Below are 15,709 nucleotides of genomic sequence, written 5' to 3'. Positions count from 1 at the left end.
TTTATATTTTAAGCAGAAAAGTATTGTAAATGTTTACAAATTCTAAATTCCACATAAATAATTGTCATGAAGCAAATAAATAAATAAACAAATAAATACATCTAGGGTAGGGGGGGCTACCGTAATGCTGTAGCCCAGGGGCCTGTGGTTATCATAAGGCATCCATGCTGAAGACTATGAAAATCTACATGCTATGACTTGAAAATTTGCATGTAATGACTTATTTCCTGCTTGTTTTGCGATCACATCTTTTGTTACGTTGACATAATAAATAGATATAAATAAATAGATCTCATGCTAGGCTTCTTTACTAGCGCATTGTGCATTTTTGCTCACAGTATGGTGGAACATACTAACTATACAAACTGTGGGGGAAACCTACACTGAACATATACTACAAGCCGGGTATCACTGAAAATGAGTGTGTGAGTTTGTTTACAGAATATCGCTGTTGCAATCTTCCATATATACAAATAATTATTCGAAAATTATAATTTCCCAGCAGCCAGTAGGCCAAGTGACTTTCTGGATTCCATTGACTTTAATTGTATGGAGAGAGAAAAAAAAAGACAGTAAGTGATATGACAGTAAGTGGTTTGGTATGACAAAGAAATATAAATGATGGCAAAATGTACATTTGTTTGGGTAAATAATGCCTTTAAGTAATAACATTGCTAATATGTTGAGTGTAAGGCTAAATCTAGCAGAAGTTTATTTGGAGATTGCTTCAGTTGGTGTGTGATGTCCATAATGGTTTGCATCAAAAATTCGTTCTGTCGAATCTCATAAAACATCATGACGGTGAAGCCGGTTTGTTTGCCAGTACACACTTAAAGTAACAGAAGAAATGGTACCATCTGTCCTCCTTTTAGTAAGACTGACTGGCTCCGAAGTTCAGTGCAAACATCAGACATTTTGATATAATTTGCCAGCTGCTGGGTTAGCTGGCGTTTGAATTCCAGGTGCCATGGCGGGTTGGTTGTGTGAGCGGGTGTATGAATGAGCAGGGTGTGTCTCAGAGCAGCAGCTGATGATTACAGGGAGTGGTCTCTGGAGAAGAGTACTCCTCCAATTGTTCCTTACCTCACGCTGCCACTTAAATGAAGGCGAGTCCCTCCGGAGGGCCTTTGCTCTTTTGCAATCTTTATAAGGAAGTGAGAAGCTAATTAATGATATGCTAATGAGTTCAACACAGCATCCCTTTGCAAGACTGCCTCAATATTGATGTACTCGGACCCGCTGTTGTATTATACCGTAGATGAAGACGTCAGTGAAACCAATTAACTTCAAATGTGGCTCACAGTTTAACAGTGCGATTTTTTTTACTATATATATATATATATATATATATTTTTTTTTTTTTTTTTTTATGAAAATATTATTTAATGTTATTAGCAACATTTTGTTATTTTATATTGATTTTACTAAAATAAATTATACATTTTAGCTGAAATATAATGTACTGGAATACATTATATTGAGCACAGTATTATAACGTTGTAAATGTTTATACTGCAGTTATTCATTGTCTACGTTTTAGTGCAATGTTCATAAAGTGACATACAAATTCTTTTATAGCACGTGACCTAATTTATTTGTCCATTGGCACCATTTTGTGCAGATGCAGGTTGTAACATTACATTATATATATTAATCTCGTAAGCATTGGATTCGTTTCGGTGACTTAATTAATCCACTAATAAAGCACTTCACTTTTTCCACTGATCATTCATTGTTTAGTTTAACACATGCAGCTCAATCCCCAACAATATTGACTATTGGAATATTTAAAATAATCATATTCTTTCTATATCATTCGTCTTCAAAAACAGTGTTGATTCATTGTTTTTTTTTTTGTAATTTTTTTCTCTACATGCTTTAATTAAAACATTTAAATACCATTATGATGCAAATTTTCCGCCACATCCATTATCGTTGACAAAATCAAAACATGCTTTGACAATGAATATTTTTGTTAGTGAATGTTGTTGGATTTGAAACAGTGCTTATTAGAATGGCAGAATCCTTCCACTAATTATAGAATGTCTATCTAAATGTAACACATAAGCAGACTGCATCCCTTTTACGTCGTTTATGTCACCGTTGGTAAAGTTTTTAATTACTGGTGTGAATCTTTCTTTACGTGGTGTATGTTTTTCTTTTTAACTCACTCGAAGCAAGGCAGCGCCATGCTCAGCGGTGCAGGACTTTCAGAGCTCCACATATTAAGCGGTTAATTAATGGACTCCTGTCCACGCGCCTCAGTCGGATCTATGGTGGAGGAGGCCCACACGTCAGCTCTGATGGATCGTGGATCCGTCAGCTCCGAGGCTTTTCCTGTTGGTCGGTGCTGAACCGTTACTGCATGTGACAGCCCCTGGTCCTGTCAGAACGAATCGCCCCCTCCGCACGGGCTCTGCAGCAAAGGAAAGTGACACGTTAATGGAAGCTAAAGCACTCTAATGGCTGTGCCTGGTGAAAGCACGAGGAAGTCATCCACGGCGTTTGCCCCAGCTCTCTAAGATGTCGCACTGAATCGCCGTCTGGGCATAAAGAGCGCATGCCCTCATCACAGCACTGTCCGCAACCCTTCCCCTGTCCCTGTTTGTACAAACATCCTTTTAGTGCTTTGGTTTTTTTATAGCCCGTATATATTTGCTCTGGACCTTTGGGGTTTCGATTATGAGCCGAAGAACTAATTGGTAGAAAAACACTTCAGCATTACTTATGATTCTAGCACCCACAAACATCTAATTAGCACTCTACCGCTGGCCTCCATCTTTTCTGAGTGTTTGTCTTCTATTTAAAGGATATTCTGTTTCCATGGTTTTTATATATGGGAACATTAGAAGAGAGAAAAAAGGGAGAAAATAGAAAAAAGAAGAAAAGACAAATTTTTTTCCCCGCACGTTTCTACAGAGATGATTAACAGTGAGATGGGATTGTTTTTGTTGCCAATTAAGAAGACAGCAAAGTCTTAATGCATTGAAATGAGCGCAGATCAGCAGCTGCTGTCAAGCCAAAGCTGGGGGTGGACAGCTAGCGTCTCTGCAGCTTCTGCTCTAGGTAACCAGCTGTGTGGAGGTGCTAAGGATCGCTTGCCTCGTCCCACCCAGTAATCAATTTGCAGGCCCCTAGCGCAGACAGCAGTGGGGTAACAAACGACTCGCATTTCTGTTGCTTCCAGACGCACACTCAAGTGCTAATGAAAGGCAGTCTCAGCTGCCATGCAATCTGCCTGCACTCCTCATTGCCCCCGAAAGTCCCCAATGCATTGGACTCATTGTCTTTGCGCTATTCGTATTTTTGCTGGAGCCCCATCTGTTTCCATAATTACTGTCATGTAAACTGACTTTTCCAAATCGTGCGATGTGCAAAGTAAAAGAGTGGCAAGGAATCTCTGATTAGCCTCCCGGCGCTGATCGTCACTGATGTGGCCGTCTGTGGCGTTTGGAAAAGTGTCACATATCAGGAGACGGTTTGAATTCCTATGCAGTCCGTGACCGCGCCAGACTTCGTGCCCTGCCGCAGTCCCGGGATTCTATTTCCAGCCCCGAATGGAGAAAATATATCACTCCTATTTGGTTATGGCATTTTTTATTTTATTTTCCCATTTGAAATGATTGGAAAAGTTGCCTGCATTCTCTACAAACCGGGAGAAACAAACAATCCTAATTACGATGAGTCTCAGCCATCACAGCCTGAACGCCTGGCTCATCGGTTCCCTCTCAGCCCGGCTAGATAATGGCTGATTTTTCTACACAAAACCTATCACACTGTGGCTGAGGGTGTTAGCCATCATCCTGACTTAGGATTTACATTAAGCAAGCTGGGATCATAATGAAAAATAACACTAACAATGACCAAACCGGCTCCCTGCAATCCACCTTCATGTGACTTCATCAATCTTCCCTACACGTTCAGCACCTGCTGCAGTCCTGTCAACTTCCTGACACGGGGTGGAGGCAGCCAGTCCTTCCTTATTAGTCTGTCAGCGATGCTGATGCTCACATCGGGTGCACAGGCTGAAATGGAGCCCGGCCTGTAGCTCAGCACCCTGCTACTGAAATACACCCAACCTGATCCTAAATGACAATGTGGCAAGCACTGCCACAGCTCATTTACTCAGACACTCAGAGGGATCTAAACACGCCAAAAGTTGCGTCACATCTCCGAAAGCTGCCGTGATTTGTCACAAGCTTCTGAGGGATGTGTTGTTTGTCATTTGTGTATGGATTTTCTTTGTCATCTCTTTCGTGTTTTACTCTCTAAGTGTGATGACAAGGTGATATTAGTTGTCATTTTGATCATAAATGTCACAAGTACATGCTGCTTGTTGTTTAGCGAAACACATCTCCATCTTTGACTTTATTTTCCTGTTTATGCATATTCGAGAGCTTGTCATTAATAATAATAATAAAAAAACATAATAGAAACAACCAACCATGTTCAGTTTAAACAGGAGAGGCAATTTGTTGTGTTGTGGTGGGAAGCAGTCTGCTGAAACACATTTCATAGGGAGGGATTTGTATTCGTGTTTGTCATATCTAACTGATAACGGCACAACAGAGTGTCAATCGTGTATTGCAAATGAGCAACGGCAAAGCAAAATAAGTATTAAGGATTAGCCACTGACAAGTTTTTGTTTTTTTCCCTTCAGGTGAATATGTACTGTAACTGGCCCTTCTTATTAGTGTTGATGTGAACCATGGCACACAATAACAGTTATTACACAGAGCTCACTTCTTCTGTCAGTTACCAAAGCTATAAAATGTCCATGAAATTCAATCTAAACAGTAAAAGCTTGAAATTACCGTGAACTGTTTTTCAGCTCAGGGTATGATTAAATTTTCTTCTCACCTTAAATGGTTTCTTCCTTATTCTGGGGTGGTGTCTAGTGTTGTTGTGCTGTTATATAAAAGCACATATTGTGGTAAACGTTTAACAGCGGTAATACTGTATGTTCAGGTCCCTATAAGTGGAAAAGGGCCGATTTTTATTTTATTTTTTGGCCAAAATATACTTTCTATCCAAAGCTGCATTTATTTACATTCCAGAATTGTTCATGTTCTTATTGTACGTTATTTTGTGCATGTTAATCTAAGTATAACTTTTTAAGTATAAAATTTTGTAACTTTTTCAGCTGATGTAACCAAGGGTGTGCGGTAGGGGAAATAATATTCGCCAATGATATTATTGCTCACTTGACACAATTCCAACATATCCCAATGGGTACTATGAAGTACCACCCTACAGTACATGACTTAATACTGTATTTCTTTTTCACTCAGAAATACTTAGTCTTAAAGGGATAGTTCACCCAAATCAAATATTCTGTTTTTAATTACTCACAGTCATATCATGCCAAACCTGTATGACTTACTTCTATGGAACCCAAAAGAAGATATTTTGAAAAAAAATTATATATATACATATATATATATATATATATATATATATATATATATATATATATATATATATATATATATATATATATATATATATATATATATATATATATATAAATTTCACAGAATTTCATTATTTCGGCAATAAACAGTTGAAACATTGTTTAAAATGCCTTCTTCATGTCCCTTAGAAGAAAAAGGCATGCAGGTTTGAAACAACCATGAGTAGCCATTTTTGGATGAACAATCATTTTTAATGCCAATAGATCTGATGTAGAAGTATGTAGCAAACCGTTATCTAAGTAACCTAAAAACTTCTCCAGTTTTCAGCATGGCAAAGATCAAAGCTTTCGCTCATTTCTGCATTAATAGAATCGTGCTATTCTTTGAATTTGACATTCAGCAGTTATCCGGTACCATACAGTGCAAAAGGAAAAAGCACACAAGCTTTAGAAACGTTGTTGCTTCTTCCCTCCACCCTCTCTCCTCCTCTTTCAGCCCATCACAGACAGACCAATAACACAATGTACACAAGAAATCTGAGAGAGAGCCATCACTGACAAACAAAGTGATAAACCAGGTTTCTCTCTCTCAATATGCAGTCCCTGCTTATTTATTCAGTAAAAAGGCGAAGACAACAGACACACTGCAAAGGGCAGCCATGCCTCATCACATGTCAAAGGCACAGTGACATGCAGCGGAATAAACGCTACTATCTGCGTTGAAACGCTGGCCGAATGCTCTTTTATTTATTTAAAAAACTAAATAAACAGATGCACTGGTTGGCAGACCAGTTAATATTTTGGACGCTGTAGCAGCGAAAAAAATTGGAGGAATGCATGAGGGGAGGCCAAGAAGACGTCTATGGATGGGGTGGGTGAAGAAATAGTCTTGCCTTCAGGCTATGAGTGGGGTGGAGAAGAAAAAGAGTAAAATGGAGCAAAGCAGTCTGCTGCCCTCTCCATAATACATGTCTGCCGGCTCCTCAGAAGCCCTTTTTAATTACGGCTCCTCGTGGAACATAGAAAAACATTGATTTTTATGACTCCGCTCTTTTAAAGTAACAAGGATATAAAATCTTGTTATGGATTTGCGAGTCACCTTAGGTTGTAACGTGGCGCAAAGAGAGAGAGAAAAAGATTAAAGAGAAAGAACATGAATAATTCAAATTCCTTTTCCCCCTACTGTATATCTTTGCTCTTCCTGCTTAGACCTTGGTCGGCCCTTCAGTTGAATATCAGTTGTATTTAACATTAAACAGCTGTTAATGAATCTATAATAAAGACCTTGCTGCTGATAGGAAGATAAGGCCAGAGTGCTTGATGAAAGAAGCTTGATGAACAATAAATTCAAACATTTGTGTGTAGTTTAATTAATTATTTAGTACCTCACATTTGGCCTAGTGTGTGCAAACGAAAGGTCTTTTATTCAGATAAGCAGATACTCTCTTGTGTTGCCCTTATATGTCGCTGTCTCTATTTGTGTGTGTGTGTGTGTGTGTGTGTGTGTGTGTGTTTGTGTGTTTGGGTGTGTGTGTAAGGCTTCCTTTTCACAAATAGTTATTGATATGGCTTATCCAGACATTTTATTTTATTTCTTTGTATTTTAAAGGGACTCTCAACACATTTGTCAAATCATTAGTTTAAAAATAAAAAGTAAAATAAATAAACTAAATCAAATAAATAAAACAATCACTGCATTTCACAAAAATACACAGTTTTCACCAGCATTGTTTCAGGATGTATGCAGTGAATGTATCCCCCCTCCCCCTCTTCCAAAAGACAAGCTTATTTTTGATGCAGTAGCTTCAGAGGGCTTCTGGATCAACTACACTGTAAAATAGCCAAAAATCACATTTCTTTTTTGGAATACATGAACCAAATGGTTCAGATCGTTTGTAGTAGGAATGCATTTTCAATTCTGCACTGATGTCAGTGATTTTTCTTTCTTTTTTCTGTTCAATATTTTATATCTCAAACATGTTTTTGATAACAGTTATAACAATTACATACATGTTGTCACATTTCCACAGAACGTATGGTTACCATGGTAAATTTAAAGCACATATGTAAACATCTAATTATGTTTTACAGAAATTGTCATGCTATTTTATAAGCTAATAAGCTGTCATACAGACATATTTTTATACATCTGTTTTTATACTGTTAGGTGAGCACAGGTTTCTCCCACATACACATTTCCCAAGTTGAACAAATCACTTTTTGTAATCTTTCATTAAACAGAAATTTTTGTTTACATGATTTGTGTCAATACAGAATGACACATTTAAATGTAAACTTTATGGCTATCTCAGCTGTTAGTAGCTTGTGATAATAATTTTGATAATATAAACAAATGATCAACAAAAACAAAAAACAGTTTGGTCTATTTTCAATTAAAAACAAAGAAAGAAAAAATTCTGTAGCCTGTCCAACTGAACCACAAAGTGCAAATAAATATTAGCTATCCGTTAAAGGGTTAAATTGTTTATATTAGGCTTACATTTATATTACAATAGAAAAAGAAAAGAAAAAAAACTATTACTCAAAGTGCTATAAGAGATGCTTCATCCAGTGATTATCCAGAGTAGAATCTTTTATTTTGTTTGAACAGTGGAATGGTAAATGTTAATGCAAGTGATATAAATTCATTAAAGGTATTCGGTTGGACAGGTCTTCCTTACAGCACAAAGCATTACAGGCTAATATGAAATTATTTTAATGGAACACAAATGTGATGGCAGTTTGTTTACGTGCTGAGTTCATTTCTGTGCGCGCGCTTTATGTGGCTCCATAATAATACATTATTAGGACAATTCACTTTCACGCAATGGAAAAAATGGAGAGATTCCCCCACCACCCCCGTTAAAAATGAATGTGTGATTTAGGATTGGCCCCCGCCCCGCATCTCTTCGCCTCGGAGATTCAGATGCTGCACTATGAAACAGACTGTGCACGCGGACTCCTCTGACAGCGAATGGAAAACCAGAGCCGCTTCAACTTCTCTACGTCCAGTCACCAACTCTCGCATCTCTCGCACGTGAGTGAGTTTATTTACAAGCCCGAGAAACGGACTGAATAGATTTTCGTGCATATTTACAAGGGCTTTGCTCAAATCATCACGGACTAAACAGACGCGCGCTGTGTTTTCGCTCACCACTGGGACGCTCGTGTTTGAGCATCCACATTCGCCTCTAGCCGGTATTCAGCAGCGTTTGCGCGAACTCCGTTGGCTGTTTCAAGGCTTCGTTACAGCAACCTATTCTGCTTAAGCAGTCTTTAAAAACCCGTGAAACTCGGCGGACAGGACAGGACGAGCGGACGAAAACACGATGCAGCATCCCTTGACGGGCGGAACGTGCGTCGCCCTGCCGAACGTGGACATGTGTCCGCAGCTCTCCTGTGCCTTGACTTTCATGTACTTACAGCAGGTGAGTGAGTGAGCGCGTGAGCGCGTGCGCGCCGACGTTTCTCTTCGATCCCTCGGAATCTAGTGCGTATATTTGAGTCGCGGTTTGTGGCAAGCTGTTTTATCATGTATTCATTAAAACCTATTCCTAGTACCTTTTAATAGTAATTAGCATTTTATTAGTTAGTGATAGTGACCATTATGTTTTCGATTTGACTAGTAACTGTTCGTTGGATGCTTGCACTTTTTCTGTTAAGCTTGTCGCTAGCAATTCATTAGGCGCTAGTATAGCTATCCTTTGCTACAGTTACAATCACATTAAATTGTAGGCTATATATTCCAGGCACTGGTACTATTTAATAGACACTAGCATATTTCAGTTGTGACTAGCAAGTTTAATTGAATTTTAAAGTAGCTGTTTGGGCTTTTCATTAGGGAAGGCGTGAAAAAGCAAATGTAACTATTGAGGTAAGTTATGTTAGCCATAACAATTGGGATAGTTTCTCGTAAGCAGGTGCTAGGAACAAAAAAGACTAGTAAAGCTGGAATACATACAAGTCCCTAATAGTGAAAGTAGCTTGTGGAATCCAATGAATTTGTGAACTTGTTAAACTTAAAAAGTTAGTAGTCACTGTTGGATTACTTACTGCTAATTAAATAAAATTTTCAAGCGACAGCTGAAAACTCATCTCTTTCATTGTTACTTGACTTAACCCTAAATAATAATAAAAATATCTTTCTTTTATTTATCCCTTCTCTTTCTAGCTTGTACTTATTTAAACAATTCCTAAAAATTGGTATTACAAGCACTTCCTGTGTCTGTTTGACTCATAAGAAAAATCGCTTTATGTGTTCCCCAATTTTAAGTCACTTTGGATAAAAGCAGCTGCAAAATGACTAAATAATGTAATGTAAATGTACACAGGTATTAGTAACATGAAAAAATAGATACTAGTTAGTTAACAATAAATGTTGAAGTGGCTTGCCACAAATGACTTGTGTGAGTGTGGGTGTGTGAACAAGTGTAAGTGGAGCACAGATGAAAGTGGACAGTGTCTTAAGACAGGGATTGTGTCTACTAGTGTGACTTCGTGTTGGTGTTCTGGTCGTGCATCTTTTGTGAATCATCTGTCGCTATTTAAGTTTGTGTATGATCTATTTAAATAAATAATCTGCCATGTCATCTGTTTTGAATAAACCTTAAAAGTAGTCTATATACAGTATAACTATGCATCCTAATGTTGTTTAAAAGGGTGTGAACTTCTTGGGAGAGGTAAAACACTTCATGTGGTTTTAATGTGTGATAAACAATTCTGCTGACTCTTATGACTTTGCTACATGATATCCTCATGTGCTCAGCAAATTGTGTGTGCATGTGTCTGTTCAGTTAATTTTGTTTGCTTTAGTTCTCGATTATTTAAATGTGTGTTTGTGTTTTCTTTTTTTATAGTTACTCTTATTAGATCATATTTAAATCTCTTTTATGATTAACTTGGATCATATTCCACAGTTTTAAAAAAGTAATTCACAGTTTTAGAGTCATTAATGTGCTAGATTGCACCTTTGGGCGTCTTTTCATTCCCTGATTATCTGATACACTTGATTGTCATCAGTGCCTTTTCCAAACAGTGAGTCGGCACCTAGAGTGATGACAATTGAAGGGGATTTATCAAATCAAAAGTTAATCTATGGTATTGATCAGTCATCAGATCCTATGTGCCAGTGCATGTCTCTCTCCAGACTCGACGTGACTGAGATCAGTGATCTCATTTAACTTTCATCTGTCGCACAGAGCCACCATTAACCTTCAGTGACACCTCTAACCTTTGCCTTATCCAATAGAAATTGCATTCCATGTCAGTTTAATTGCAAATACATCTGAGAGATAAGCATATTTTTTCTAACAAAGAGACAGGTTTTATTTTTCTAATCAAGCCAGGGTATATCAGTCTTTCATTTCTATGAGAGAACAGATGCTCTTTTCACTGTATGATAGTTCCGTACCAGGTTGCATTAAGTGAAGATTAACTGTCATTTTATTCATGTTTCTTATCATGAAAGTTGCTTTGTTTTTATATATCAGTGATTTTGTATTGCTTTAGATGTATTTTAATTTTGAATTTTTAAAGTCTGTATTTGTATTTGGCACAATCCTTTCCATAATACAAGTTGGGATTGGTGTTCTAAGACCATTGTGACATAGAGGTTGATTTATTTGATTTTTATTTGTCTTTCTCTCAAATATTTATGTGCCTGCACAAGCATTTCTGTTTTTTTTTCCGTGTGTGAGTGTGTGTGCGCGTTCACGTGTGCTGAGTGAACTGGGAATCTGGGTCTTTGAGACTATTTATAGCTGAAATGCAAGACATTTTGAATACATCTTACAGCTGGGGTCTCATTCAGGACTAGGCACAGAAAACACGACAATGCTTTATTTATTTTCTCAATTTGCTTTCTTTACATGTGGGTCACGTGTACTTGGCATGCCAAATGATGTTGTCTAGGAATAGCTTATGTTTTATTTTATATCAGCAGGACCTGTAAGTTTGAGTTCTTATGAACTGTTTGCATCCAATGGCAGAATTATTTTCATCAACGCAAGTAATTACTTTACAGGAGCGTCTCTCAGCGACAGCTTCATGTCGAACAGAGATGTTAAATTATTTGCTTCTATTAAAAGTCCCAGCAGTCAGTGCATATATAGCATATGTTATCCCTACAGTATATATATATATATGTATGTGTGTGTGTGTGTGTGTGTGTGTGTATGTGTGTGTGTGTGTGTGTGTGTGCTTTTCCCAGCACATTTTACTAACACTGCTTGTCTGCGTTCACCCTCAGGACTAGGGCGTTTTGTACAGTGCTTGTGTTAGTAGCAGGGCAGGTTTAAGCAGCTGCCAGAAAGACCTCACCTGACCCTTAAAGCCGGGGGCGTCCTGCACCCGCTCCTATCTCCCTCCTGCCGCAGGACCCCAGTCTGACCTGGAGTGGGCGGTGTGGGAGGTGTGGTCGCCTGGTCTTCACGGCTAAAATCAATCCGGCCCAAAGTCACAAGGCTCTTGCTTTCTTTCAGCATATCTTTTACGGCCCCCATCTCCCCCCCCCCCCCCTCTCTCTCTCTTTCTCTTCGCTGCTCCCATCTGTGCTGACTATGCGTAATTGCTCCTCTCTCTTTCCTTTCCATTACATCTGCTCAGTGCTGTTCATTTATTTAAGTACCCAATGCACCTATATACCATCACGCCTCCTGGACACTTCTGCTTTTCACTGTTTCTTTCTCAAAAGGCTCATGCATCAAAGTAATAAAAATAAAAACCACAATTCAGACCATGTGACGTTTTGTAGCAGTGTATTTGTTGTTTAGAATGACAAGAGGCTAGTTTTAGGGCTGGTCTATCAATATAGTTTAAAGCTGGTGTGGTTGTTTGTGTGTGTGTGTGTGTGTGTGTGTGTGTGTGTGTGTGTGTGTGTGTGTGTGTGTGTAAATACTATATATTTATGCAGCATAATTCATATTTTTACTGTATATGTTTTAACTGTGATTAGGTATGGTACTGTTAGAGAGTTGGAATGCTATACTAAATACTATGAATAAATGCACTATATGGTATACTAAATTAAAATACCCTTTTAAAATTAAAACATACTTTTAAATTAATAATAAATACATTTTATTATCATAAATGTGTTTTTGTCCACCTTTTATAACCTTATATTATTTGAAAGACTACACAGAATGTTTGTAGTTTTAAAAGTCAACTGTAGGGCTCTTTAAAATGAATAAAAAAGGTTAAAAAGTATAATAATGATGTTTTTATGTTTTTTTTTTTTTTTTTTCGTTTTTTTGCTATGTGTCAACTGCACTTTCAAAAGCAAGTCTTGTGTAAATGTAAAAAATTGCTGCTTTATTTCATTAATGGCTCTTTTGGCTTTAGTATTTATGCTATTTTTTCCCCCTCAGTCTCATCAAAAGATTAGTGTTTAGATTTTATTTAAATTCAGACATTTGCCAAGTCAAATTATGGTTAATTTCATTATTTCATTTTTGAAATAGCACTGGAAATCAGTTGTATTTCTTTTCCCCAGGTAATGGCACTTAAAGTGATTGATGGTAAATTTCAAAAATATTTTAAGCGTCAAAAATAAATTGGAGCTCAGGCCTTAGAGTGAACCCATCCTTTCATTGTGCTGGGGAAAGTTTTTGAAAGGCCAAATTTGCAGAGAATTATATAAGCATGTTCAAACAAAGACAGTGAATTTAACATTTAACCTTCAATTTGAAAACCGCCCCAATCACAGATGCTGTACTTTGTGTGTGTGTGTGTGTGTGTGTGTGTGTGTGTGTGTGTGTGTGTGTGTGTGTGTGTGTGTGTTGTTTTCAGAGCTAATATGATCTCTTCAATCAAGATGCATTAAAAGTGAGTGATTTGAGTCGCTGAAATGAGAGATTGGTCATGTCATCAAGTCCTGATGAGTTTTCAAACCCTTCAGTAAGCATTGACAGGCAGGTAAAGGCCAGGGCTATTGCGCTTGTCATGGGCCATGACTCTAAGTGATCACATCCTTTTGTCTGCTCTGTTTGCGTGCTCTTAGTGGAAGTTGGTTATTGCTTGAATGCAAACAAGAGGTTTGTGAATGTCCTAGGTCATGTGTGCGTGTTGTGCACCGGTGCATGGCCCTCTGGGAGAGAGATAGAGCGTAAGGCAGAGGAAGAATGAGGTGGGAGATTGCTGAGGGACGAGAGGGAGAGAAAAAGAAAGAGAGGCGACACGTGTATGGAAATGGGGGCGGAGACCATCTGCCGGGCCTTGCTGGGCACATGTGTTCCTGTTTGTGTGTTTGAGTGTAGAAGAGTGATTAGTCTCTCACATTCATAATAATGTCTGTTTGCTTTTGCAGCTGTTGTACAATTTACCAATCCTCTCCCTGCCTTTTTTTTTGTTTTGTTTTGTTAGCTTTTTAGTTTTTTAATCATGGCTGCATTGCAAAGGAAGCATGAAGCATCTTTATAGTGATGGTGGTTTTGTTTTTTTTCGGGAAGGCTGTTGTGTGTGATACAGTATTTTCATTATTTTCATTTGTCAAAAAAAAAAAAAATGTTGTGTGGTCAGCCCATATCCCTGTTGACTGATACTCAAATTTGTCCAGAGATGAAATTTGACGTTTTTTGGGACAGTCCATTTATGTGTTATGTAAGGAGAAAAAATAAATAAAAGTTATGTGCATTAGTGCGAAAGAATGTCATAACTGTATGTTGTATTTAGACAGAGAAATGCTGTCACAAATATAATGTCTTTTTATCGAAAGGTTTTAAATAAAGAATTTAAAGCCAATTAAATTTAAAATATGTATTTTAAAATGCACGTTGACTCTTAATCATATGCACAAATGGACCTGTTAAAGTTTATTTTCTCACATTCAATTATGAATTATACTAATTACATAAATTATATAGTCTACTTTCAATGCAAAACTTAACAAAATGACTTATATAGCTTGCATCAATGACTGGATATTGCCTTACATTTTTATAAGAAGGTTGTTAAATATTAAATATTACATCTTACCCCACACTCTTTCACTCTTTTCAATTTGGCCATAACCAATTATTGGGAATTGTCTCCCTCAGTGTCTATGGTAGTTAAAGCTCTGCGCTGCTCTTTTTAAAACAACAACAAAAAAAGATGCCATGTCAAGTAGTTTAGTCGTGCCTTGAGGCTGCGGTTGTCTGTATTAGCAGCTGAAGCTGCATTCACAGAACTGCTGATTGTTTTGAATTCATGCACAAGTACTTTTTTTATGTAAAAGAATTCATTGATAGATTATCCACCCAATCTGCTACGTGTGGTCAGTTCAAAAGTAGACACCACGGATGTTTTTCATTCTACGTTTAGAAGCACCTTCTGCATTTTGGCGTAGACTTGCTCTCAAACAATAGCATCTCCACCTGGCTGTAAGAATGAAGACAGAGAGCGAGAGGAAAAGATGCAATAGACTGATTAAAGCGAGGCAGGAAAGCGTTGAGAACAGAAGCAGACGGAAAAAGATTGAGCCGAAGCCCCTTAATGCACTCGCGTTCGTGTTTGTCTTCTGGCTGCCTGAAAGTAATTATCCAGCTGCTGAGCGGCAGGGCTCGAGCTATGTTTTATGAGCTTCTGTGTTTAACACATCCAAATGAACAAATGTCAGCTCCCGTCGTGCTGGTTAACTCTGTCCAGCAGGGCCTTCACTCAGCTGTGACAGGCCTTGCTTAATGTGAGCGTTCCCTGCTTATGGTCAGTCAGCAGAGGCAGCGAGACCGGAGCCCGATACGAGGAGGAGGTGCAGTTGGCATGTTGAGGGCTTGCTGTAGATTACGGGCACAGTAATTGCTCTGAAATAGAACTGCATCCCAGCCAGCAGGCAGCTCATTAGAAACAAACCCCAACATATCAAGTGAACCTCAGGGAGCTGTGGAGAAAAGGAAGAAAAGGCAAAGAAAAGCAAGAAAAAACCCTGCATCACGAACCTCCACATCTTACAGCTGTGTCTATTCAGCTCCTAAAACTGATGTTCAGTTATTTGGATCGAAAACTTGGAGAGGTGATTTTTTAGTTGTTGTTGTTTCTTTGGCAGGGAAGGAGATGGGCAGGGTCTGCAGTCTCATTAATGTTAATCAATATTTAATCAGATGCACGAATGTGGCAGAAATAACAATATCAAGGAATCTAAGCGTTTAGTCGTAGCGCTATTTCCTTCGAAAAAGTGAATCCAGTTGGTGTTAATTGTGTGGCAGAGAGAGTCTCCCGAGGAATGCTGTCAGCGCAGGTTTCCCGTCTCACTCACTCTCGTCTGATTGACTGTATCCCGGAGTCTCGGGCTTGCGTTGAGCTCCTTCCAGGCCAAGGGCG

The 15,709-nt window shown here is 38.3% G+C and overlaps 1 protein-coding gene across 10 annotated transcripts in view; it reads left to right on the top strand.

Annotated features, from left to right (window-relative positions):
• Positions 1-15,709, top strand: part of LOC132149089 (RNA binding protein fox-1 homolog 1-like) — a 263,380-nt gene that overhangs the window by 140,196 nt on the left and 107,475 nt on the right. For 3 of the 10 annotated variants that reach the window (XM_059558020.1, XM_059558027.1, XM_059558024.1), the window contains exon 1: positions 8,504-8,841. The exons of 3 other annotated variants lie outside the window; for them this stretch is intronic. In XM_059558020.1, the coding sequence (XP_059414003.1) occupies positions 8,743-8,841 (99 nt within the window). In that variant the 5' untranslated portion in view covers positions 8,504-8,742. Of the gene's footprint in view, positions 1-8,328; positions 8,451-8,502; positions 8,842-15,709 lie in introns of those variants that run through there. 4 more of the 10 variants (XM_059558032.1, XM_059558031.1, XM_059558022.1 and 1 more) reach the window with 3 other exon arrangements.

The sequence above is a fragment of the Carassius carassius genome, chromosome 9, assembly GCF_963082965.1.
Source record: "Carassius carassius chromosome 9, fCarCar2.1, whole genome shotgun sequence".
Taxonomy (NCBI): Eukaryota; Metazoa; Chordata; class Actinopteri; order Cypriniformes; family Cyprinidae; genus Carassius; species Carassius carassius.
This window is presented reverse-complemented; position numbering and strand designations above follow the sequence as displayed.